This window comes from Tympanuchus pallidicinctus, unplaced genomic scaffold, assembly GCF_026119805.1.
Source record: "Tympanuchus pallidicinctus isolate F22 unplaced genomic scaffold, pur_lepc_1.0 scaffold19, whole genome shotgun sequence".
Classification (NCBI taxonomy): domain Eukaryota; kingdom Metazoa; phylum Chordata; class Aves; order Galliformes; family Phasianidae; genus Tympanuchus; species Tympanuchus pallidicinctus.
This window is the reverse complement of record NW_026294710.1, coordinates 16,474,588-16,497,123: the sequence shown is the minus strand read 5'-3', so window position 1 is coordinate 16,497,123 and position 22,536 is coordinate 16,474,588. Positions and strand designations below refer to the sequence as shown.

The 22,536-nt window shown below is 50.8% G+C and overlaps 2 protein-coding genes across 4 annotated transcripts; one reads left to right on the top strand and one right to left on the bottom strand.

Annotated features, from left to right (window-relative positions):
• The first annotated feature begins 217 nt into the window (after window positions 1-217).
• On the top strand, window positions 218-13,948 carry KLHDC10 (kelch domain containing 10). Of its 2 annotated transcripts, XM_052680963.1 has the most exons (10): window positions 218-361; window positions 6,171-6,218; window positions 7,370-7,591; window positions 8,118-8,272; window positions 8,402-8,550; window positions 9,126-9,210; window positions 9,830-9,896; window positions 10,698-10,745; window positions 11,312-11,451; window positions 12,407-13,948. In XM_052680963.1, exons 1-10 carry the CDS (start codon window positions 256-258, stop codon window positions 12,614-12,616), a joined length of 1,230 nt encoding a protein of 409 aa, XP_052536923.1. In that variant the 5' UTR covers window positions 218-255; the 3' UTR covers window positions 12,617-13,948. The 2 variants fall into 2 exon arrangements, with proteins under 2 accessions (XP_052536923.1, XP_052536925.1); XM_052680965.1 differs by lacking the exon at window positions 6,171-6,218 and having other exon boundaries at window positions 219-361.
• LOC128079609 (uncharacterized) lies at window positions 13,861-20,795 on the bottom strand. 2 transcript variants are annotated; one of them, XM_052680961.1, is made up of 20 exons: window positions 20,685-20,795; window positions 19,687-19,824; window positions 19,481-19,602; window positions 19,295-19,403; window positions 19,084-19,200; window positions 18,828-18,895; window positions 18,619-18,738; window positions 18,310-18,495; window positions 18,129-18,231; window positions 17,888-18,029; window positions 17,625-17,808; window positions 17,417-17,516; window positions 17,215-17,333; window positions 17,078-17,115; window positions 16,756-16,868; window positions 16,524-16,672; window positions 15,863-15,957; window positions 15,524-15,602; window positions 15,145-15,253; window positions 13,861-14,872 (listed from the first exon to the last, which is right to left on the bottom strand). In XM_052680961.1, exons 1-20 carry the CDS (start codon window positions 20,740-20,742, stop codon window positions 14,799-14,801), a joined length of 2,223 nt encoding a protein of 740 aa, XP_052536921.1. In that variant the 5' UTR covers window positions 20,743-20,795; the 3' UTR covers window positions 13,861-14,798. The 2 variants fall into 2 exon arrangements, with proteins under 2 accessions (XP_052536921.1, XP_052536922.1); XM_052680962.1 differs by having other exon boundaries at window positions 18,310-18,492.
• Between the last annotated feature and the right edge of the window lie 1,741 nt (window positions 20,796-22,536).

Below are 22,536 nucleotides of genomic sequence, written 5' to 3'. Positions count from 1 at the left end.
ACCAATCGATCGCTCGGCTCTCTCAGCGCCTCACCACTTCCCAACAAGCCCGCGTCTGATTGGCAGCATCTCGGAAAACCGCTCTCTGATTGGCTAGCAAAAGGTGCAGCTCCTCCCTTACTCTTTCCCCACTTTCCAACAAGCCCGCATCTGATTGGCAGAACCCTCAGAAGTCGATCGCTGATTGGTCGACGGGCATGGCGGCCCTTTGGGGAGGGGGGGGGGGATTTTCCCTGAGGAGAAGCGGTCGAGGCCATGGCGGCGGCTGATGGTGGTCGGGAGCTGAACGGCCTGCGGGGCAGGGCGGAGGACGGGCTCCTCAACCGCTTCGTGCAGCTGCCGGGGAGGCCGCACACGGCGGGTGAGCGGTGGGAGGGGCCTCTTGGGAGTAGTGGGACCCTCGGGCCGGAAGGGGCCGTGAGGGCTTCAGTGTCACTCAGCTTTTTGGGGTGGGGGTGTTGGGGGCACTGGGAGGCACGGAGGGGGCTGTCGATCTTCTCGGCCCCAATATCAGTGTATTGGGGGGGAATGTAGTGTTAATCTTCAATCCCCGATTTAAGATTTTTTTCTGGGGGGGGGTGAGGGGGAAGGGGGAGGTGCCAGCTCTAATATGGGGATTTTGGGTGCTGTGCTGCCCCTCTGGGAGGATTTGGTCTTGTAGAAGTTTTGGGTGCTGTGTAAGCTTAGCCCTATTCCCTAAGAAGGAAAGCCCAGTTCCTTCTCCCCTGTTTCCCCTCAGCTCTCCCTGAGTTGGTGCACACAGATGGGGCCATGGATCCCCAAACCCGCCCAACCACCCAGGCTCTGGGTATGGGAGTTCTCTCCTTCCAACAGCCCCAAAGCATTAAGGGAGGTGGCTGAGATTAACCCACAGTTGGAGCAGTCACCCCCATCCCATTGCTCCTGCTGTATTGGGGCACCCCTTGGTTCTGTGATGGGCCATGGGAGATGTTCCCCAGCCTTTTGAATCCCATCCTTGCAAGTACATGGTGTACATTTCCCATCCCTTCAAATCCCATCCCCTGTTCCCACCTGTGCAAATGCCCAGGGCCCCATCCAATCTGGCCTTGAACACCTCCAGGGACGGATGGGGCATCCACAGCCTCACAGCACCTCTCCACTCTCTCTGTCAAGAACTTCCCCCTGACATCTAACCTCAATCTTCCCTCCCTCAACTCCAAACCATTTCCCCTTGTCCTGCAGTTATCAACCCTTTCAAAGTGTTGACTCCCCTCCTGTTTGTAGGCTCCCTTTAGGTACTAAAGGCTGCACTGAGGTCACCCCTCAGCCTTCTTTTCTCCAGGCTGAACAAGCCCAGCTCCTTCAGCCTGTCTTCGTAGGGGAGGTGCTCCAGTCCCCTGATCATCTCTGTGGCTCTCCTCTGGACCCAGTCTGTCACTGTTGTGCCTGCACAAGAGCAAAGAAAGACGCCCTCAGGCTTTGTGTGAATGTGCTGAGCAGCTCCACACCTATTTTTGGGCCAGTGCTCAGACACATTTCCTTCCTTCCTTTCGTGATAAGGCAGTATCACAATGGCTGGTTATTTTCTCACTCTCAGTTTACAGTCACTTGGCTTGAGCAAATGTAACCATGCGTTCCTCCTGAGATGGTTGCACTGATCCCATCTTTTGGCTAAGGGTCATTCCCAAACCTGGAATTCTGCCATCTGACAACTGGGGACAAACAGATCCTGCTCAGCTCAGCGTATGCGCTTAAAGCCAACCTCAACAAGCTTGAAGATCACTTGGTGAAAAAGTGATGGAAGATCTTCCTGGATCCATCCTTGGAGTTTTCTCCTGATCTGACACCTGTTAATGTCCTGTTTACAGCACTCCAACAGCAGCTGTTGCATAAACATTGAGATTTAGGGACAGCTTTCTTCCCCTCCTTCCATTTCCTCCAACTGCGTTTGTTTTCTTTCTTCTGAATTCTCTCTTGGACTTTTCAAGTCACTCTTTCACCTTCCCCACCATTTAGTATCCTAGATTCTTTCTATAAAGCATGCTGTGTTTGTGTTGTTTTTCTTTTTTTTTGGTTAGTAATCATTGTGCCAGCATGCAAGGAGCAGGTAATGTGCTCTGGAAGTGGATGTGTGCCCTCCGTCCTTCTCTGCAGAGCTCTGCTGCTGCCAGTAGTGTCATTTCAAGTGGCTGTGGGCAATCTCCTGGCTAAAACACATCACCACTTAAACACCACGGTGTGAATTCAGGTGCTGCTTTCCTCACATTCACCCTCTGCCATTTATTGTACAACCACGGATAAGTTTTGAGGGCGTTTTAATGTCAGAATTGTGCAGAGCTGCTTTCTCCAGAGGGTTATTTCTGATGGTCATTTGTATATAAAGATTCTTCAAGACATCTGAAATCCTATGTTGGCTATGGGAAAGGAAGGAGCTATATTGAATTCTAAGCTTTAGAACGATGCAAAATGTCAAATGTAGGCATTGTGTTTTGTTTCCCCGCTGGAAATCTTCCTGTCCACCTTGAGAATGAATGATCACAATACCAATATATATATACATTTTGTTCAGTGTTTTCACCACACTCCTGGGGTTAAATGGGTAGAAAGAAGCTGGAGACCTAAATATCTTTATATCTTTGCTCCTTCCAAGCTCAGCGTTTATATTTGTGCCTTGAGCTATAATTTTCCCAGTGATATTTGCATTTTTAGGGGAAACATTTCTTCTTTTGCTCTGGTTTCTCGCTAAGGATGGTTATTTCCTCGGGGCTCCTTTGTTCTGAGTGTCGTTTGAAGCTCACTGTGTGAGCTGTGTCCATTCTGCTCTGCTTCTCATCGATCATCCTCAACATTTTTCTTTATTTTTGGCCCTTTCCCTCGTGGCAAATACCAAAAATCAATTGCTTTCTTGTATGAATGCTTGAAATGCAAAGATGTGTGGAAGCACAGAGAGAGACAGCCCTGTTCTGCCCATCGATCCGAGCTCTCATCATGTGGGATGATGGATCCTTCTCCAAACTCCCCTTTGGAGGCTTCAGAAATGCAAGAGGCTGCTGGGAGGCAGCTGTGATTTTTATAATGGAATCTACCACGTGAATTACAAACGTATTTTGTTCAGGCCAGTGTGAAGAAGCCGAAGCTGAAAATGTGTTGGAGTCAATACTGACTTGTTCTCTTCTCTCTCCCAGGAGCTAGCAGTGCTTAGGCTTCAGCCCTCAGCCTGAATGTCCTTCAGAAGTCTTGCTGAAGTCACGTGTGGGAAGGAAGATACTGAAACCTATTCCATATGTTGAACAGAGTCCTGATAACGTGTTAATGAAGCCTTAAGAAGCAGCAAAAAGGATGTGTGCAGGAACCTTAATTATTCAGCAGCAGCATTTGAAAAGATGTCACCAAAAGACACGCTGTATTTGTTAGCTTTGTGTCCTCTACTTATTATTTTGTGTTTCCAAAACGCCCCTGATAGCTGTCAGATCTGCTCCAGGAGTAATGAAGGAAGCTTTGTTCCACGTGGTCTGCAGGAGGGGAGAATCACAGAATGGCTTGGCTTGGAAGGGACCTCAAGGATCATGAAGCTCCAACCCTCTTCCTGCAGGCAGGGCCACCAGCTTCCCCATTTCACAGCAGCCCAGGCTGCCCAGGGCCCCATCCAACCTGGCCTCCAACACCTCCAGCCATGGACGGGGCATCACAGCCTCTCTGGGCAGCTGTTCCAGCACCTCACCACTCCCATAGCAAAGAACTTCCCCCTCACATCCAACCTCCATCTGCCCTCCTTCAATTTCAAACCACTTCCCCTTGTCTTGCTATCATCTACACTTCAAAAGAGTTGACTCCCTTCCTTTTTATAGGCTCCTTTTAGGTCCTGGAAGGCTGCAATGAGGCCACCCTGCAGCCTTCTTTTCAAGTCGAGATGTGAGTCACACATACAGTGAAGAGGATCCGTGGCTGTGTGTGCAAATGGTTCTCATCAGTAAATATGAAAAAGCAAATAGTCCCTAAGTTCTGAGAGGAACATCTCTCTGGATGCAATTCTTTTAACTAGAATGGAAATTAAAGTGAATTTTCAAATGCATCTTGGTTAGAAAATGCACAGAATGCTTGCTTATCCTTGAGTTGTAGGCACTTTGGTAACTTTTCTTCTTTTCTGAAGGTTAGAAGCCAAACGTTTCTCCTAAATTCACCCTGAGTTTCAACTGTGTGTTGTCAATCCTGAACATCAAGACCAGCTGTGCTTTTAATTCTTGTCATCCATGTGGGATGATGTGCAGTGTGTTCACCTCATTGATCAGTGATGAGCAGAGGTCGGTGCCAATACCTCCCACCAGTTCCCTGAGTGCATTTAAACCTCCTATTGCACTCCAGCTTCAAATGGGTCTCCAACGGTCCTTCAAGACCAAAAGAGGGAGGCCAAAGTTTCTCAAGGGCTCCTGGGGTGGATTCTGGTGCTCTGGCTGTGCCAAAGGGTAATTTTTGGTATCCTTGGCAAGCAGAGCTTAGAAACAAGGCTTCTTTGCTCCTGTAGGATCTAGGAATTACTTTTCTTTGGCTTTGCTCAGCCTTGGCCACTGCTCAGCCTTGTGCCTGCCCATGGTGAGATCGACCCGGGGCTCTTCTCATTCTCCTTTCTGTGTTTCTGAGGAGGTGATGGGGTCTGGATCCTTCCTGGGCTGCTGAGGACAAGGGAGGCAACAGCAGCTGTGAGTTTGCAACCTCTGGAGAACAGCATTGCATCGCTTTACTGGGAATTGATAGTGAGGGATTGTAGTGAGGAAAGAAAACTCCCTTCAAAAGTAAAATCAAGTCCTACAGAAGCTGATGGAGGCAGATCTCAGTCTCTGCCAAGAGGTTTGACACTGATTAATACATTAATTTGTTTATCTGGCAGCACAGTCCTGATAAGAAAAGGGCAGCTTCAAGTAGGCTCCCAAAACAAATTTGTATTCGAGTCTGTTGTTGCTTATTTCTATTCCTAAGAAATGCTTTCACCTAATTAGACCTATTCCCCTTCTTTTAAATGCAAACAAACAAACAAAGAGAGCCAGCTGGTAGCTCACAAACTGGAATAGCAGGTATCCTGCTCTCCTTTAACCCAGCTGGTGAGATGATGCCAGCCTGGAGTTTTTTTTCCTGCCCTCATGAAAGGGAGGATAATCAGATGGAAAGAAAATGCCTTTGTTCTCTGCAAGTCTTTGTGCTGCTCTGTGTGTCAGTGCCTCTCACCTTACCCTTCTTGCTGCTGCTGATGCAGTGGCTGAGCTGAATCTTCACTCAGTTTGATTTTCCTCCTGTGTAACTTTGTGCAGGTGTTGGAATACAGCAGAGCAATCCCTGCAGGTTGGCTGTAGCTGTTGACACACACTGGGCATGCTGATAGCATTTAATCTGCTGCATAGCTCCAAGAAATCTGCTGATTACTTGAAAGCAAGAAGGCTTTTTCATCTTTTCCAGGCTTTCTATGCAGTGGTGTGGAGGCTGTGGAGGCTGCAGAGCTGGGATTTAATAAACTTCCCTCCTCTAAAATGAAGGGTGTCTTTAAGTTCATGACATCTCTCTTCTCCTCATTCTGCATTCAGAGCTTTCTGAGAGGTGGGAAGCATCTCCTGCATGGATGCTGCACCGTGTCACCTCAGGAGCAGACGTTCACACTGCCTTTTTTTCCTTCCTCTCCTTTTGTTCTATCAATTCCTTACGCTGCAGAGATATTCAATTAGGAATCTGCTCTAACGAAGTCAACCTGGGACATCCCAGCAGCTCCCTCTGAAGTCACTTAATGAATCCCTTGGGGGAGGTGAATGTAACAGGGTGTTAACAGGTCAGTGTGCAGTGACAGCCAGCACGTTGCTGTCAGATAGCTCAGCCCAAAATTAGAACTTCCCTCCTTCTGACCCTGCTCTGCTGTTTCAGCTTCATTCCATTGCTGTGGCTGCTCGTTCCCTGTAAATTTTACCATTCCCACTTTTGCCCTAAGGAATCATAGAATCGTAGGATGGCCTGGGTTGCAAAGGACCACAATGATCATCCAGTTTCAGCCTCCCTGCTGTGTGCAGGGTCACCAACCAGCAGCCCAGGCTGCCCAGAGCCACATCCAGCCTGGCCTTGAATGCCTGCAGGGATCCAGGGGCATCCACAGCCTCCCTGGGCAGCCTGTTCCAGTGCCTCAGTGCTCCCAGTCTCCTGGAATTAAGCTCTCCCATCTCTGTTCTTTGCAGCCCCCTTTGAAGACCGTCAGGGAGCACCCAGAAGAAGGCACGAATTGGGTGAGCTCCCATTGGTCAAGAGCAAAATTCCTTCATTTTCTTCCTTCGCTTTCAGTTTATTGCTTTTCTGAGTGGGGAATCACTGTGAAATGCAGTTACTACTGGAAGGATTTCAAATCCCTTAGAACTTTGCCTCAAGGGGTTTGCTTGAGTCCTGCAGAACAGCTTAATTCTGCACAACAGTTGGAGTTTCCAACAGCAGCAAAGTGGGAATGTGATGAAACACATCTGCCCATGCTAAGCTGAAATCCAGAATTCAGTCTGGATTAATCATTGATTTTGTCTCATTTGTTATTGCTCTGCACATCTGATTCACTGCTGATAATTGCAATGAGCTGTAAGAAGCATGATGGTTCCTCAGTAGGCACTTCTCTGGGTCCTGTTCCATCATAAAAGTCCATAATAGAGCAGGGAGAGCACATGGGTGGTGCGTGGATGAGGGAATCTTGGGGGATCCACTTTGGTTTTGAAACCTTCCAGGTCAGTTTGAAATGTCTCATAACTGGATCCCTTTGTTCTGAGACCTGATTGGTTTTCTTCCCTTCATCTTTCTCATTCATTGCATGGTCCTCTGTCTCACTTCTGTCCCTGGCACTATGCTAGACTCTTACAGCTCTGAATTAGAACAAGCTTGGAATTACTTTTTCATCACTTACCAGTTCAGACTTCAATTTATTGCTGTTTGGGTTTCCCTGGACTGGCTGCCATGTGTGTGTGTCAGTCTTTTGGCCTGTTCTGGTTGAGTTCTGAGCCTCAGTTCCCTGCACTCCACCTGTATCATTGTGGGGAAGAGGCAGAGGGCTCCCTTTAGGGAAGGGCTCCTTGAGGCACAGCTGCAGAGATGGGCTCCCTGCAGCACTCCCTCCCTGTGCTGATGCCTTTGCTGTTGACTTCTTGCTGTATCATACTTGTGTTGCATGCCGTGGAAGAACCTAGCTGAGATGCAAGGCACTGGGAGCACTTGAGCTGTCTGTGTTCTTGCTCAGGTGTGGATCTGGCATCAGAGCTGTCACCTCCTGGATGCAGATGCGTTTCCTTGCTGTTCCACACCAGCTGCTCCTGCTGGAGGACCACCCCAGTGCGGTGTCCTCAGACAGAAGCTCAGCTCCTTTGCTGTTTGTTCACAGAGCTGTTCTGTCTTTTTGCTGCAGGCCAGAGATCTCCACCAGCGAGAAGCGGCCATCGCTGCGTGGCAGATAATGCCAATTTGTACGTGTTTGGAGGCTACAATCCTGACTACGATGAGTCTGGTGGGCCAGAGAACGAAGACTACCCACTGTTCAGGGAGCTCTGGCGGTACAACTTTGCTACAGACACGTGGCACCAAATGGGCACTGAGGGCTACATGCCCAGGGAGCTGGCCTCCATGTCACGTACGTATGGAAATCCAATTCCTATGCACCTAAGCCTGAAGCTATTTTAATCGGTGTCCCTGATGGAATGAAAAACCAGACAAGAACTGGGAAATCTGGATCCTGTTTCCAACTCTTGTGCAATTAGGCTTTGAGTTTGGAATGGGATTTTTGATTATTTCTTTTTCTCCTTTGCCCTTTTGCTAGGGTTGAGGAGTTAAAAATGTAAAATGCAAGAGAGAGTCTTTGGAAATTTAGCTTAACAGTTGCAAGGCCTCTGCTCTCAGTGGATAGATGCTTGCTGCAGTCAGACAGAGCACCCAAAAATAGATCCCGTTGTTCACTAGCCATTTTTTAAAGTAAGTCTTTGGTTGCCATGGTTTTAGCTTGCATTCTTTCTCTTTTAGAGCATTTTAAGGCCATAAATGCACAATGTGAGTTGTAGGGTATCTGAACAACAACCAACGCTTGCTGCCTTCTCCTTCCAGAGTTCTGTTTCACTGCATTTCACTGCAACAAACATCTCTGCCCTGTCTGTCTCTCCTAGTTGTATTGCATGGCAACAACCTGCTCGTGTTTGGGGGCACTGGAATCCCATTTGGGGAAAGTAATGGCAACGATGTCCACGTCTGCAATGTCAAGTACAAAAGATGGGCCCTGCTCAGCTGCAGAGGAAAGAAACCCAACCGGATCTATGGCCAGGTAGGAGGGAAGACCCTCTGTCAGACACACTGCGTGTGCTGTGTGTCCTTCCTTTGGGAGGCTGGGACTCTTTCTGTTTCAGTGCTGATGCTCTGTGTCCTTTCTAACTGGTTTCTCTCTGCCTTCCAGGCCATGGCCATCATCAATGGGTCTCTGTATGTGTTTGGTGGAACAACTGGTTACATTTACAGCACCGACCTGCATAAACTAGACCTCAACACCAGAGAGTGGATCCAACTGAAACCAAACAACATGTCCTGCGACATGCCAGAGGAGAGGTGAGGAGAGCTTTTAAACTGGGAAATCACCACCTTTGCTGAGAAGCTGAGACAGTACTGTCAGAGCGGTGCTTTTGGCTGTGAGCCTTGCACAACCAGTGCTCCAGCATTATGATATGCACAGGGGTGTGGGGAGGGGGTGTGAAGCCTCTGCCAGAACAATATGCAGTGCCAGAACAGAGCTGGGAACTTGAGGCAGCTGTTGAGTGCTGAAGAGGCTCCAGCTGATCCCTGTTCCTTGCCTCATTCTGTAGCAAGCTTTCAGTTGGTGACCTTCTCAGTGAGAAAAGGGAAAGAAGTGTTAAGGACTGCCACGGTGCTCTATAAACTGTTGTACTTGAGATCTGTGAAACTCTGCTCTCAGAAGCTCTTCCCAGCTCTTGAGGTGCTGCTTAGGTTGCTCGTGAAAACTTCCACATCTGAAAACTCCCAGCCTGGGGGTCTGATACAGCGTAGCCATGCTTGGAATGTCTGTTTCAACCACTCAGATTTGTTAATGTTTCCAGAAAGTTTTGTTGCTGCTCACTTGCATTGATTTCTTGTGCTGCTAAATATCCACCTCTGCACACCTTCAGGTACAGGCATGAAATTGCACACGATGGTCAAAGGATTTATATCCTGGGAGGTGGAACTTCCTGGACAGCTTATTCCCTAGATAAGGTAAGGTGGTGAGATGCCTCCAGAGCTTGCCTGAACACAATTTTGCAGTGAAGTGTAACCAGCACAGTCACTTCATTTGTTTGGAGAGCTTTGATTTTTCAAAAAGATAATGTTAATCAAAAATACATTACTGGGAGCAGATTTTTCTCCAGTTTCTGTAAAGGTTGGGGTTACCACAGACGTGTCCTGTTAGAAATGGTGAATCCGTGGTAACCCATCACCACACACATCTGCAGAAATGTTGTAGATCTGTTATCAAAGATCCTCATTTAAGAGCACTTAGGATGGAAATGTTGTAACTATGCCAAAACAGGAAAAGGCCAAAGAAAGGAGCTCCTTGACTTTTAAGTTTGCATGTTGATCATGGTGACTCTTTTCTTGTCTTCCTTTTGTGTGGTAAACATTTTTCCCCATTAAAACTGGGAGAGGGAAGAGTGAATTCTTTCTGGGGGCTGAGAGAATAAATGAAGAAACTTTAAATAGTGTCCCACTTCCAGAAAGTTGAAACTATGAAACAGTGAACTCCCTGCGTCTAATCTGTCTAATTTGCTTACCCTGAGGCTGCGTTGTAGTTCTGGCAGAGCCAAGAGGATCTAACAGTTCTCTTTTTCCCATTCAGATCCATGCTTACAACCTTGAAACCAACACCTGGGAGGAAATTGCCACAAAACCTCATGAAAAAGTTGGTGAGTCTGCAATTTCACATCATCTCCTGTACGCCAGAGAGTGGCTGGGGTGTGTGAAGGTGCTGTTAGCTGGCCATCTGGAAGCCTTTCTTGTTACCTTGTGGAGACTTGCACTGGCTTCAGGACCCTGCTGCCTTATAGCTTCAGCAGTGAGAATTAACCCAGCTGAAGTCTAGCTGGCACTCTGGCTTCTCTCCCTCCTGGATAAGGTGAGGTGATAGGGGCTGGCTCTCACTGCAGAAGGAGGTGCAAATCTCAGCTCCCTCTGAGGGAGCAGGCGCTGTTCTGCTTAGCAGAGAGACTTCCCCTGAATAGCCAGAGCTGGAGTTTGTGAGGTGTGAGATTTTGGCACATCTCATCCTTCCCTGGAGTGCAAAGAGGGGCCAAACGTCCCAAAGCAGCTGCGTATCATAGCTGTGAGGGTGGGAAAGCAAAAGCTCTTGTAAGTGAAGAAAAAAAGTGATTCTTGTCTGTGATTCTGTGTTGAGATACAGACACCACTTGTGCAAGCTCTTTAAAAGCAGCAATAGCTGAGATCTCTTCTTTGCTATGGGAGTGGTGAGGTGCTGGAACAGCTGCCCAGAGAGGCTGTGATGCCCCATCCATGGCTGGAGGTGTTGGAGGCCAGGTTGGATGGGGCCCTGGGCAGCCTGGGCTGCTGTGAAATGGGGAGGTTGGTGGCCCTGCATGCAGGAAGAGGGTTGGAGCTTCATGATCCTTGAGGTCCCTTCCAACCCAAACCATTCTGTGATTCTGTGATCTCTTTTCTCATGTCTAATTTTTTTTGTTTTTCCTCCTCAGGCTTCCCAGCAGCTAGAAGATGCCACAGCTGTGTTCAGATCAAAAATGGTAAAGTCCTCCTCTTGAACATTGGTGTATCTTGCTACAGCCTAGCACTGGGAAGCCCATCTCTTCAGCCTGAGAGATGATGGCCTCCAGAGCATTTGAGAGAACTGCAGGGCATGCGTGACTTTTCTGAAGGAGGATTCCTTCTTTTAACCATCCTTAACCTGTCCAATTGGCACTGCTCTTCATATGAGGGAGCAAATTTATTCCTGCAGTAGGCAGTACTGTCACTCTGGAATTGTAGTATTTTACACAACCTACAGATTCATGGGGCATTCCCTCAGTGGGGTTTGCACTTCTCCCATAGCTTTGTTGTCCTCTGAGAATGCTTTTTTCCAATCTTGATGATTATGCTGCTCACGATGGACTGAAGAAGCAGAGTTGATCCTCCTCAAAATTTCTCCTGAATGCTTCAGCGTGCTGAGCCATGGAAAAGAGTGATACAAGGAGTTATATTTCTCAGGAGGTGAAACAAGTGTTGATCCTGAAAGGGTTTTAGAAAGGTGATGCACAGCACCTTCTGCAGTTCCTGAAGGAAGGTAAGCATTGTGAGTTTCCTCTCTCTGCAGATGTGTTTGTTTGTGGAGGCTACAATGGAGAAGTGATTCTGGGAGATGTTTGGAAGCTGAATCTGCAGACTTTCCAGTGGGTCAAGCTCCCAGCTGCCATGCCTGAACCAGTGTATTTTCACTGTGCTGCTGTCACACCGGTGAGTGACTCATTTCTTTCCTCTGTAGCTGAAGTTGGAGCCATTTGTCCCAGTGTTTGTGTGGGCTGTAAATAGAGCTGAGCAGATGTTACCAAGGAGGTGACCTCAGCTGCACGCAGCATCCTGGGGGAGGCTGAGAGCTGCTCTGAGGTTACTGCATTGACTTTGTACGCCTGCAGCTGTTTGAAGAGCTGCAGCACACAGCGTGTTCTGCTTTCTGAAAGCAGCAGTGGGGGATTTTAGCTTTTAAAGTGCCTTAGCTCTGGCTCCAGGAAGTAACTCAGTATGTGAACATCCGTTCCTGTTTGCAAAAGGAGAAAAAAAGCCAAACACACGAGTACTCCCCCCAAAACTTCTCACCCTGAACTTGGCCTACAGAGCACAGGTAGGGCTGAAAAAGTAGCAAACATTTTAAAAGTATAGGAACACGTGCAAACTGGTAAACACATTTATCAGGAAGGAGGTAGATGAGTGCAGGAATGCCCTTTATTTTCCACTCCCTTTGCACTTGTGTTCTTGGAGCAGGGTTCTGTTGTGCTGCTGAGCCAGCAGAGGGAACACAGCATGGCTTCTAGCTTTAAGAAAATATATTTGGCTAGAATGATAGAATAGCTTAGGTTGGAGGGGACCTTAAGGATCACTGAGTTCCAACCTCTCTGCTGTGGGCAAGGTTGCCAAGTACAGCTTTATAATAATCCACTCCCACTCTCAAAATTGATTCCTGGGGTTAGAATTCACCGAACAAAAGACACAGCAAAGCGCTCTGAGCTCAGGCAGAAATCCTTAGGAGGAGAGAAAGGTGCAGCACGACCTCAGCTACAAGAGGGAGCCTGGCTCAGGCAGTGACCCTTCTGCTCCAGGCACAGAGAGGTGGTCAAAGCCTGGTGTTGTCCTTCAGCGCGTGCCCGTTTTTCCTGCCCCCATCAAACTCCTTTTCCCCCCCTTTCCTGCCTAGGCTGGCTGTATGTACGTTCACGGAGGAGTGGTCAACATCCATGAAAACAAACGGACTGGCTCGCTGTTTAAAATGTGGTTGGTGGTACCCAGCCTGCTGGAACTGTCGTGGGAGAAGCTCCTGGAGTATTTCCCTCACTTAGCAACCCTCTCCAGATCTCAGCTTTTGCACCTCGGACTGACGCAGGGACTCGTCGAGCGGCTAAAATGAGAACCCCTGCTTGTGCCCCAGTCACACTACGTCCAGCAGCCCCTCCTCCCTCCCCTATTTATGGATACTGTGGTTGGTCTTGCTAAGAACACAGAGGAACCTGCTCAACGCCTTACTCAGCAACTGCATCGATGCCTTTCGAGAAGTTTTTAATTTGTTGGAAATCCACTTTTTATTTATGGAGCTCTGAATGGGAACTAACCCATGCCATCTATCCATTATCAGCACATGCTTGCAACTTAACTGGGGGGGAGGGAGGACAGTGCTTAATGAATGTCTGAGATCATGCTTACATGTGGTGCATTTGACTTCGTACTTTCACAAGCTGCATCTAACAAAGGACAGCCAACATGGAAAAATGCCTGCTGGGGGTGATGCTCACGCCCCTGCTGCCCAGCCAAGCTCTCCCTCTCTAAAAACAGTGAACTCTTGCAGCTGGAGGGCTTTAGTGTGTTATGTGAGCTTTAAAGTATGGCCACTACGCTGGAGGAAGCAGTGAGCAAAGCTCGTGCTGCACAGCTGCTGTGGTACAGTGATTTGAAGCAGCCACAGCTGTGCTCTTTGCCTTTTCACAGGGAAAGGTTTGCTTTAAAGACTGCTTAAAAGCTGCCACTGAATGGACTACTGTGTAGTTTAGTGGAGGTGGTGAGAAAGGAGTCTGCTGAACTCACCAACAGCTTGTGCCCTTGCTGTAAGGAGGGTGAAAATTAGGCACTTTTCAGCACTGAAATCCATATGCTGATTTCTCCCTTCCCTGCCCTCAAGAACATTTCCTTACCCTATTAAAACCCCCCTCTTTGACTCAGTGCTACCCAGTGAGCACAAGGTCACAAAGAATGTTCTGCTGCTTTTCCTAAAGATGCAACTTTTCCTAAAATACAATTATACAATTGAAGCACTGCCCTCACAAAGCATACATCTCCCTTCTGGGGACTGATGGAGCTTGTGGGGCAGTTAAGTCCCTCTCTGCAGCACCATACTTCCAAGCAAGATAACTAGAGCGTTACTGCCAGAGCACACCCACCTCCTTAAGGGAGGAGAGGATCCAGTGTCTCCACCAGATATCATGGAGGGGAACTTAGAGCTTCCTGGTGTGTTTGTGGCCAGCACACACAATGCATGCAGAGAGCATCACTCCCCATCCAGCTGCTCACACTGGAGGACGTCCCCATGGAGCAACACCTGCGTGGGGCTGTGGGGAAGGAGCTGCATTGCCTGTATTTATGTGTCTGTCAGTGTTGAGCTTTGTTTTTTTTCTGTTGTTTTTTTGTTTGTTTGTTTTTTTCCCTCCCCCCCCTTTCAAAACGATAATAAACCCATCCAGATCACCCACTTTGTCCTTTCACTGCTATTTTCTCCATTGGGAACAAAGCTCCTCATTGGCATCATGGTGCTGCCACCCTTTACCCCTAGATGGAACCAGCTCAGAGCTGGACATGGCTCTGACCCTATTTAAAAGCAGGGATGAGCCAGGACAGTCACACCAACATCAGAATGGCCCCAGACCTCTCTGACAATCTCAGGTTGCCCTTCCAACTCTTTGCCCTGCACGGTGATGGTGGATCTAATCTGAGTAACAGGTGATGGATGAGCATTGCCCTGTTCCACTACCAGGGTTCCACCCGTGCCCACTCACTGGCGCCAGCCTTGATGGTCACCGTATCACCCAAGACCATCACTAACCTCTGGAGGGGTCCAGGCAGATGACCAAATGGAGAAGGGAGCTTCTTTCTGATTTGTACAAAACTGCTTTAATGGCAAAACAGCTGAAAAAAAAAAGACAATCAGTGCAGCTCCAGTGCCATCACAAAGCCATGCGAGATGGCTCAGGCCATAACCCCTTCCAGACCCAGGAGAAACCAGGATCCCCAAGGCCTGGCAGGATGAGGGCTCTTCTCAAGCATCATCTCTCAGTGCAAGAATCCCAGGGAGGGTCCATCCTTGAGACTACACCAACGTCCTTCAAGACTCTCCCACTGAGGATATTTTCCTTCCAGCCACAGACAGTGAGCCAGAAATTCTTCTGTGAAGCGTTGGGGCACAAAGGCTCCATCTGAGTGCAAGAGTGCTTCTGTTGCTGCTTTCCAGCTCAGATCCAGCCCAGCCAAATCCCTGAGATGCTGGATCACGGCACACACCAAACCCAACGATGGGCTTGAAGGAACCCAACCAAGTCCCAAACTCAGCAGCCACTGGGTGACGGGGCAAAGAAGTACACAGCCAGGAGGATGAAGTAGACCATCACCAGCACTGTGCCTATAGGGCAGAGAGCAAGTAAGAGGGAGTTATGTCCTGCAGCAGGAAGGGTGGTCACGTTTAGGATCTTTGGGTGGGACACTACTGTTTCTTAGGACCTCTGGGTTCATGTCATAGGGAAATTGTGTGCAGTCTTGGTCAAGTCAAAGCCTAGAGTTGCTCAAACCACCCTCAACATGGAGCAGCACCAAGTGGTGACTCCAAAGTCATCTCTAGAAGCTCCTCAGCCCTGTTACTGCAGGGACAATGGAAACACCAGGACCCACACTGACCTTGGAAATAGTCACATTTGCCATCCATGAAGATGTAGTTCATGAGCACCACGCTGAACATGCTGGCATAAACATGGAGGTCGCTGAAGACAAGTGTGAAGTTCGTTGGCTGCAAAATAGAGAGCGTTGTGCCTTTGTGGCCAGCCAAGACAGTCCTTTGCCAACCCCAAATGGAGACTTGGGTACACCCAAATCCATGCCATACATCCCTTGGGCAGGGAATGGCACAGGCTGGGGTAGGAGGCATCTGAATCCACTTCCCTTTGCACTGAGCAGATGGGAGAGGACATGGAGGACAGTGGTTGTGCCCTCAGCACGTGGTGTTGTGTGACCTTCCCAGAGGGGTTGGAGTCACTGGGCCTGTCCTGGGACTACTCACATAGAAGATAGTGAAGAGCACCAGAATGGGAATCTGGAGCATGCAGACCTGGACAGCGATGCAGTTTCCGATCTCGATGCTAGGAGAACAGAGGGGTTTGTTAAGCACTGTATCTCCAACAGCCCACGGGAACTCTGTTGGATTTAAGACAAACCCACCTCAGGGAGCCAAGTTACAGAGCAGAACCTGGTTCTGACCCTTTTATGTGTCTTTAAACCTTCTCTTAAGAGAGAATATGCGTAAGGCAGCCCATGACTGACACCTCCACAGAGCTACAGGGCTAAGGTGGAGCACAGGGACCACACTGGAGGAGGACACCCCAAAAATGCACCCACTCACCTCAAACTCAGGTTATTCTGTAGGGCAAACTGGATGCCATTGACAATCTCCGGTAGCTCAGGCACCATTGCCAGCACAGTGACACCAATGAAATACTGCAGGGAAATGGAGGTGTCAAAGCATGTCTTGATCCCGACAGCTTCCCAGCGCTAGGAACATCTTCCCCATTCCAAGCTTTTGGGGTTCACTATGTAGTGAAAGCATGTCCCCATCCCCTAACTGGGAGATACTCAACCCAGAGTCCCAATTGGAGGGCAGATGAGGAGGAGGCCCAACCTCCAGGTCCCCATCCATCCCCCAGTCAAAGGAACACAATTCCCATCTGTTCCCAGTGGAGGAATCCAACTAGATCTCCATCCCCACCTTAGCTAGAAGGGGCTCAACCCTCAGATCCTACCAACCCCCGGTGAGGGAGGTCCCCCCTTAACCTGAAGGGGTCCAACCATTCCCAGAGAGGACCCAACCTTAAGGTTTGTAACTCCCTGGTGAAAGGCCTCAACCTCCATGTCCTCCATTCAGACCCTGGTGAGGTGACCCAACCCAGAGGTCCTCCACCCATCCTCTGGTTGGAGGGACCCAATCTGGAGGGCTCTCATCCCTCATGAAGGGGGCCCAACCCAGAGGACTCCAAAAATCACCCAAAACGCATCCCCACACTCACCTGTGAGATGGTAGAGTTGGTGAGGATGGGGCTGATGTGCTCCGTTGCCAGGTCAGCACAGGCTGACATACAGAGTGTGGAGAGCAAGAGAATGACCAGTGCCCGCCAGCGGGACCAGTGGACCACAGCACTGTGGTGGTGGCCAGGCACTGGGGAAGAGCAGACACAAGGATTAGGCACATGGACAAAACAGGCCCCAAAGATGGGTATCCTGTGGTCTGGGGACACTCACTGTGACAGTCACTGATGTGGATGTCGTAGATGTGAGAGTGAGTTTTCAGGGTGAAGAAGAGGCCAATGAGGTACGCAGCAGGGAGCAGGAGGGACACTGTGTACACCAGGGGTCTGCAGGACAAGATGCTTGGCGTCACCAGGGCCTCCAAACCAAGACCCTGATGGCACCTCTGTGCTGGCTGGGGATGGGATGTAGGATCAGAACACTTTGGGCTGGCACAGAGGGACACCACCTTGGAGGGGACATAAGGCAAAATGCAAACCCCAAGAGCTCCAAAGACACCACGCCAACCCCAGCAGCCATCTCCAGTCCTACTCACTGGACATGGCTGTAGTAAAGAGTGCCGTTGTTCTCCATCTGCAGAGAGAGAATATCAGTTATGACCAAGGGATGCAGGACAATCCCACTGCCACCACGATGGCCAGATAGGCTCAGGGTGTCCTCAGCTCTACTCACCAGATCAAAGTGACAGTTGTGGCAGAGGTAGTGGCCCAGTGGGTTCTGGGTGACATTGTGGCACTCGCCACACACCAGTTTCCCATACACCTTGGAGAAGAGCGTTGGGGCAAAGACACCTATGGAGACAGAGGGATAGGAGGTGGGTGCCATCAAGGTAGAACCCCACTGAGCCTTGGGGACACCTCTGTCCCCACCTCACCTCCAACAGAGAGGAAAAGCAGGGCGGAGCTGACACCTGCTGACCGGCTGTTGAAGCGCTGCTCCTGGTGTCGGATGCCCCCTATTACCATGCACAAACCCTTTGGGAGAGGGGAAAAAAAAAATACCCCAGAAAAAATGAAATCCATCAGCACTTTGCTCACCCAACCATAGAGACCAGAGGCTCTTCACACATCAGCCCAGCTCACCGGGACAAAAAGGACACATCCCACCAGTGTCCCCGTCAGCGCTGACTTGACGATCTCAGCATAGCAGCTGTTGCCCTCACGCGATCCTTTGATGAGTGCCGTGATGTAGAAGGTGAGCTCCGTGATGGAGCCAAATGTGGCGTTCACCACTGCACCCACTGCAAAGTTGCTCTGGGCTGAGATACTGGGAGAGGAAAAGGAGGATGTCAGAGGGGTCAGCGTGTGTCCCTACTGCCACCCCTCAGCCCCACATCCCCGCTGACCTGGCGATGGCCATCCCAATGTAGTAGGAGAGGGGCATGATGGAGAGCAGCGCCAACGTGAACTTGACCGGAGAGCTCGTCAACTGGTTGTGGCTGTCCACATAGCCCAGCACCAGTGTCACCAGCACCAGTGGCAGCAGGTCTGGGATAGATAGTCAAGGACATGGCCCTATTGGGGTGGGATTTGGGGACAGGCCCCCCCCAACATCCTCCCTCTACCTCCAAAATAGAGAAAGGATACTGACGGCAAAAACATTGATGCCATCCACCGCATATTTGTAGTAGTAGGGGTTGACAGCACGGTAGCAGCACAGGATGACCTCCCCATCCAGCGGCACCTCCGTCTGCAGAAGGACAGTTTGGTGACCCCCAAACCCCACCTTGGATAGGGCACCCCCAGCCCCACGTAGGGCAGCACTCACCATCCTCAGACGACGGATGGACACCCGCTCTGGGGGCAGCAGAAGGACACGGACAGCTGTGCGGGCGCTCAGCTTGGCCACAGGGATGAGGAAGACAAGGAGCCATGCAGTAACACACACTAACCCATGGGCTAGTGCCAACAGCGGGTAGCCCAGGCACAGCCACACCACAGTGCCAGCACGCTGCTAAAATAACAGGATGGCATTTAGGGTTTTGCCACAAAATATCCCCCACTGCAATGGAGGCACCCATAGGTTCTATCCCCACAGCAATAGGGGTTCCAGCTGTCCCCAAGCTGAGAAACTCACCCAATATCCTTCGTCCACCCAACACCGTGGGTTCCAGCGATGGGGCGCAGGGCCACCAAGCAGTGCTGAGCTCTCTGTGTCAGCCTCACACACACCCCGCGCCTGTCGGGACTTGGGGGTCTGGAGGAGATTGGGATGATCAAGGTCCAGTTTGGGGACCATTTGTCACCTCTCCCCCACCCCCCATCAGATTTGGGAAGCACTGTTACCTCTGCTTTCTGAATCACTTTCCCAAAGGGCCAAAGGAAATAGCCAGCAAGATCCCAGCAGAGTCGCCCTGTAGGGACACAAGGTTCAGCCCCATTGGGAACACAAGTGCCCCATCCCTCCTCCGCTCCCCCCCCCCACCATGGGAGAGCCATACAGTACCCAAAGGTTGGGCCCTTTGATCCTTTTAAGTCCAGCCTGAAGACCCATGGCTCCCCCAGCCCTTCCTATGGAGGGCTCCCCCAATTTGGGGCTCACCATAGGGAACCCCCACAACGGTGACAAACATCCCCGCAGCCACCAGGACGTAGAGCAGCGAGAGCCACCAGCCAAAGAGCAGCAGGTAGAGGACATTTCCACACGTCACTGTAGACCCTGCAGGAGAGGAAACACCAAACAGGGCCATGGCTACCTACAGCAGCACATCTTTCACCCCACGCTGCCATAGGATGCTCCCAAAGCCACCCACCTCCAGGGCCACGGATGACGTTGAGGTCAGAGTAGAGCTCTTTGACGATCTCTGAGCGGTCTTCCCATGGCCGTGCCGTAATGTGGCTCTTCCATTTCTTGAAGCCAAACTGGAGAGAGATTTTGAGGTAAGAAGAATCCAGATGGAATCCAACTGATTCCCCCCCACCGCTCTATGGGCACCCACCTTGTAATTATTGGAGAGCTTGTTGGCCTCCACGGCGTTTTCAGCTGTCAGTGTGGTTTTCACCACGCAGCTCTCACAGACCTCCTCCGAGTGCTGCTGGCAGCAGAGCGGTGAGGACACAGCTGGGGGACAAGGGACAAAATAGGAGTGACAAAGAACGTGGGACCTCCAGAGTCCCCCCCCTGCCCCCATCCTGCACATCCTACCTGCGTGGCCACGAGGATGGTGCTGGTGGCAGCCCAGGTCACCCTGCACATTGTTGATGGCAGCGCAGTGACGGTCACAGAGGGAGCTCCGACGGGGGATGTCACCATCGCTGTGGGTCTCAGGGACCTTGGGGACATCTAGGGAGGGGATAGGAGTCACGTTGGGCTCAACACTGGTGGTGCTGTGCTGGGATGTCTTAATCTCACCCAAAGATATTACTATGGGATGGGGAAAGAGAGGCTCAGCCCACTGAGTGATCCTAGAGGGGGTCAACTGCTCACATCCAACAGTCCCTTCCCCAACACCCCACTCTCTTAAGTGATTTTTATCCTATTACTTATCCTCCAGGTGCAGCTTGAGTGGCTCTGGCCACACATATAAATAATCATGGAATGGCTTAAGTTGGAAGGATCCTTGAAGATCACACGCTGGGTACAATGAGTGAAAATCTCCCCCTTCACTTACAAAGAGATAAACCAGAATAATTCAGAGCACAAACTCAATGAGTGGTAGCCCCACCTTAGAGGATTTGGGGATAGAGATGCACTTTGGGATTAGAACAAGTGAAGTCCCTCCCAAAGCCACTATTTTGTCAAACAGTGACTAACTGATGTCTCAGAGCAACAAAGATACGGGTTATCAGCTCTGTAGGACCACAAAGCCCCCATCCCAACAGGGAGGAACACAGAGCACAGCCACAGGGTCTTCACATCCTTTTCTCCTAGCCCAAAGATGATGCCCACACCTCAGGTTGCCTACTATGAGACGGACACCTCCCACACCACCTGCGTTTTACTGCCATACCTTTCCTTAACACGTGACCAATGCTACACTTCCAGTTTAAGTTTAATGTCTTTAATTCCCAGCTCACCTCTAGCAATTACCTCATCACCCACCGGTGGACACCACCCACAAAGAGGGACAGCCATCCTCCCACCCACCGGGGGATGGGGACAGCCATTCTCCCCCCTCAAAGAGATGAGCACAGCCAACTCACCCAGCCCCTCCTGCGTGCAGCGGCGGTGGCACCGACCCGGTTCGCTCTCGGTGGCCATAAGGACAGCAGGTTCCAAAGGACAGCGGTACGGGAAGCTCCGACCCTACGGGATTTAACGGGAGGGGTCGGGCATGCGCGGGGCGCGCCCCCGGGAGCCGCCCCCGGGAGGGGCCGTGATTGCAGCACCTGCGATGGGAGAGGGGGTGAAGGGGGGTAGGGTGGAGTGTAGCGTATGGGGGGCACGGATGTAGGGTCCATGAGATGGGGTGGTGGTGTATGGGGGTCGAGGTGCATGGGTTTGGGGAGCACGGTGTGTTGGGGTGCATGGGAAGTGGGGAGTGCTGTGTATGGGGGTCGAGGTGCGGGGATATGGAGAGCACAGTGTGTTGGGGTGCATGGGAATTATGGTCCCCATTGGTGCGTAGGGTTGGGGTGCATGGATTTGGGAAGCTCGGTGTATTGGGGTGCTATGCATGGGGTTGAGGTGCACGGGTTTGGGGAGGACGGTGTGTTGGGGTGCATTGGAAGTAGGGTGCATGGGGTTGGGGTGTGCTGTGTATGGGTTGCACAGATGTGTGGTGTATGGGAATGGGGTACGTGATGTATTGGGGTGCATTGGAAGTAGGGTGCATGGGGTTGGGATGTGCTGTGTATGGGAATCGAGGCGCCTGGGTTTGGGGTGCATGGTGTATTGGGGTGCATGGGGATGGACTGCGTGATGTATCAGGGAGCACTGGGTTGGTGTGCGAGGTGTATTGGGGTGCACTGGAAAGAAGGTGCATGGGTTGGGGTCTGCTGTGTATTGGGGTGCACTGGAAAGAAGGTGCATGGGTTTGGGGTCTGCTGTGTATTGGGGTGCACAGATGTAGGATCCATGAGATGGGGTGGTGCTGTACTTGGAGGTCGAGGTGCATGGGTTTGGGGTGCACAGTGTGTTGGGGTGCATGGAAAGTAGGGTTGGGGTGTGCTGTGTATGGGGGTCGAGGTGCATGGGGTTGGGAGCACAGTGTATCGGGGTGCATGGGGTTGGGGTGTGCTGCATATGGGGGTTGAGGTACATGGGGGCTTGGGGAGCGTGGTATGTTGGGGTGCATGGGATGTAGGGTGCATTGGGTTGGGGAATCCTGTGTATTGGGGTGCACAGAAGATGTGTGGTGCATAGAAATGGGGTACCCGGCAATGGGATGCATTGGAAGTAGGGTGCATGGGGTTGGGATGTACATGGAGGGGTCGAGGTGCCAGGGCTTGGGGTGCACGGTGTATTGGGGTGCATGGGGATGGGCTGCGTGATGTATCAGGGATCATTGGGTAGGGGTGCGAGGTGTATTGGGGTGCACAGGGATGCAAGGTGCATGGGTTTGGGATCTGCTGTGTATTGGGTTGCACAGATGTAGGATCCATGAGATGGGGTGGTGCTGTACTTGGAGGTCGAGGTGCATGGGTTTGGGGTGCACAGTGTGTTGGGGTGCATGGAAAGTAGGGTTGGGGTGTGCTGTGTATGGGGGTCGAGGTGCATGGGGTTGGGAGCACAGTGTATTGGGGTGCATGGGGTTGGGGTATGCTGCATATGGGGGTTGAGGTGCATGGGGGCTTGGGGAGCATGGTGTGTTGAGGTGCATGGGATGTAGGGTGCTGGGGTATCCTGTGTATTGGGGTGCACAGAAGATTTGTGGTGCATAGAAGTGGGGTACCCGAGATATTGGGGTGCATTGGAAGTAGGGTGCATGGGGTTGGGATGTGCTGTGTATGGGAATCGAGATGCCTGGTTTTGGGGTGCACGGTGTATTAGGATGCATGGGGAAGGGCTGCGTGATGTATCAAGGATCATTGGGTAGGGGTACGAGGTCTATTG

What these genes read in the sequence shown, in the direction of transcription:
- KLHDC10 (XM_052680963.1), top strand. Translation starts at nt 256, where the DNA reads ATGGCGGCGGCTGATGGTGGTCGGGAGCTGAACGGCCTGCGGGGCAGG. An exon ending in TGCGACATGCCAGAGGAGAG is followed by an intron (nt 8,551 to 9,125) that starts GTGAGGAGAGCT and finishes GCACACCTTCAG; the next exon opens with GTACAGGCATGAAATTGCAC. An exon ending in CTGTGTTCAGATCAAAAATG is followed by an intron (nt 10,746 to 11,311) that starts GTAAAGTCCTCC and finishes CTCTCTCTGCAG; the next exon opens with ATGTGTTTGTTTGTGGAGGC.
- LOC128079609 (XM_052680961.1), bottom strand. Translation starts at nt 20,742, where the DNA reads ATGGCCACCGAGAGCGAACCGGGTCGGTGCCACCGCCGCTGCACGCAG. An exon ending in CGTTGTGGGGGTTCCCTATG is followed by an intron (nt 18,896 to 19,083) that starts GTGAGCCCCAAA and finishes GTGTCCCTACAG; the next exon opens with GGCGACTCTGCTGGGATCTT. An exon ending in CCATCCGTCGTCTGAGGATG is followed by an intron (nt 18,232 to 18,309) that starts GTGAGTGCTGCC and finishes GTCCTTCTGCAG; the next exon opens with ACGGAGGTGCCGCTGGATGG.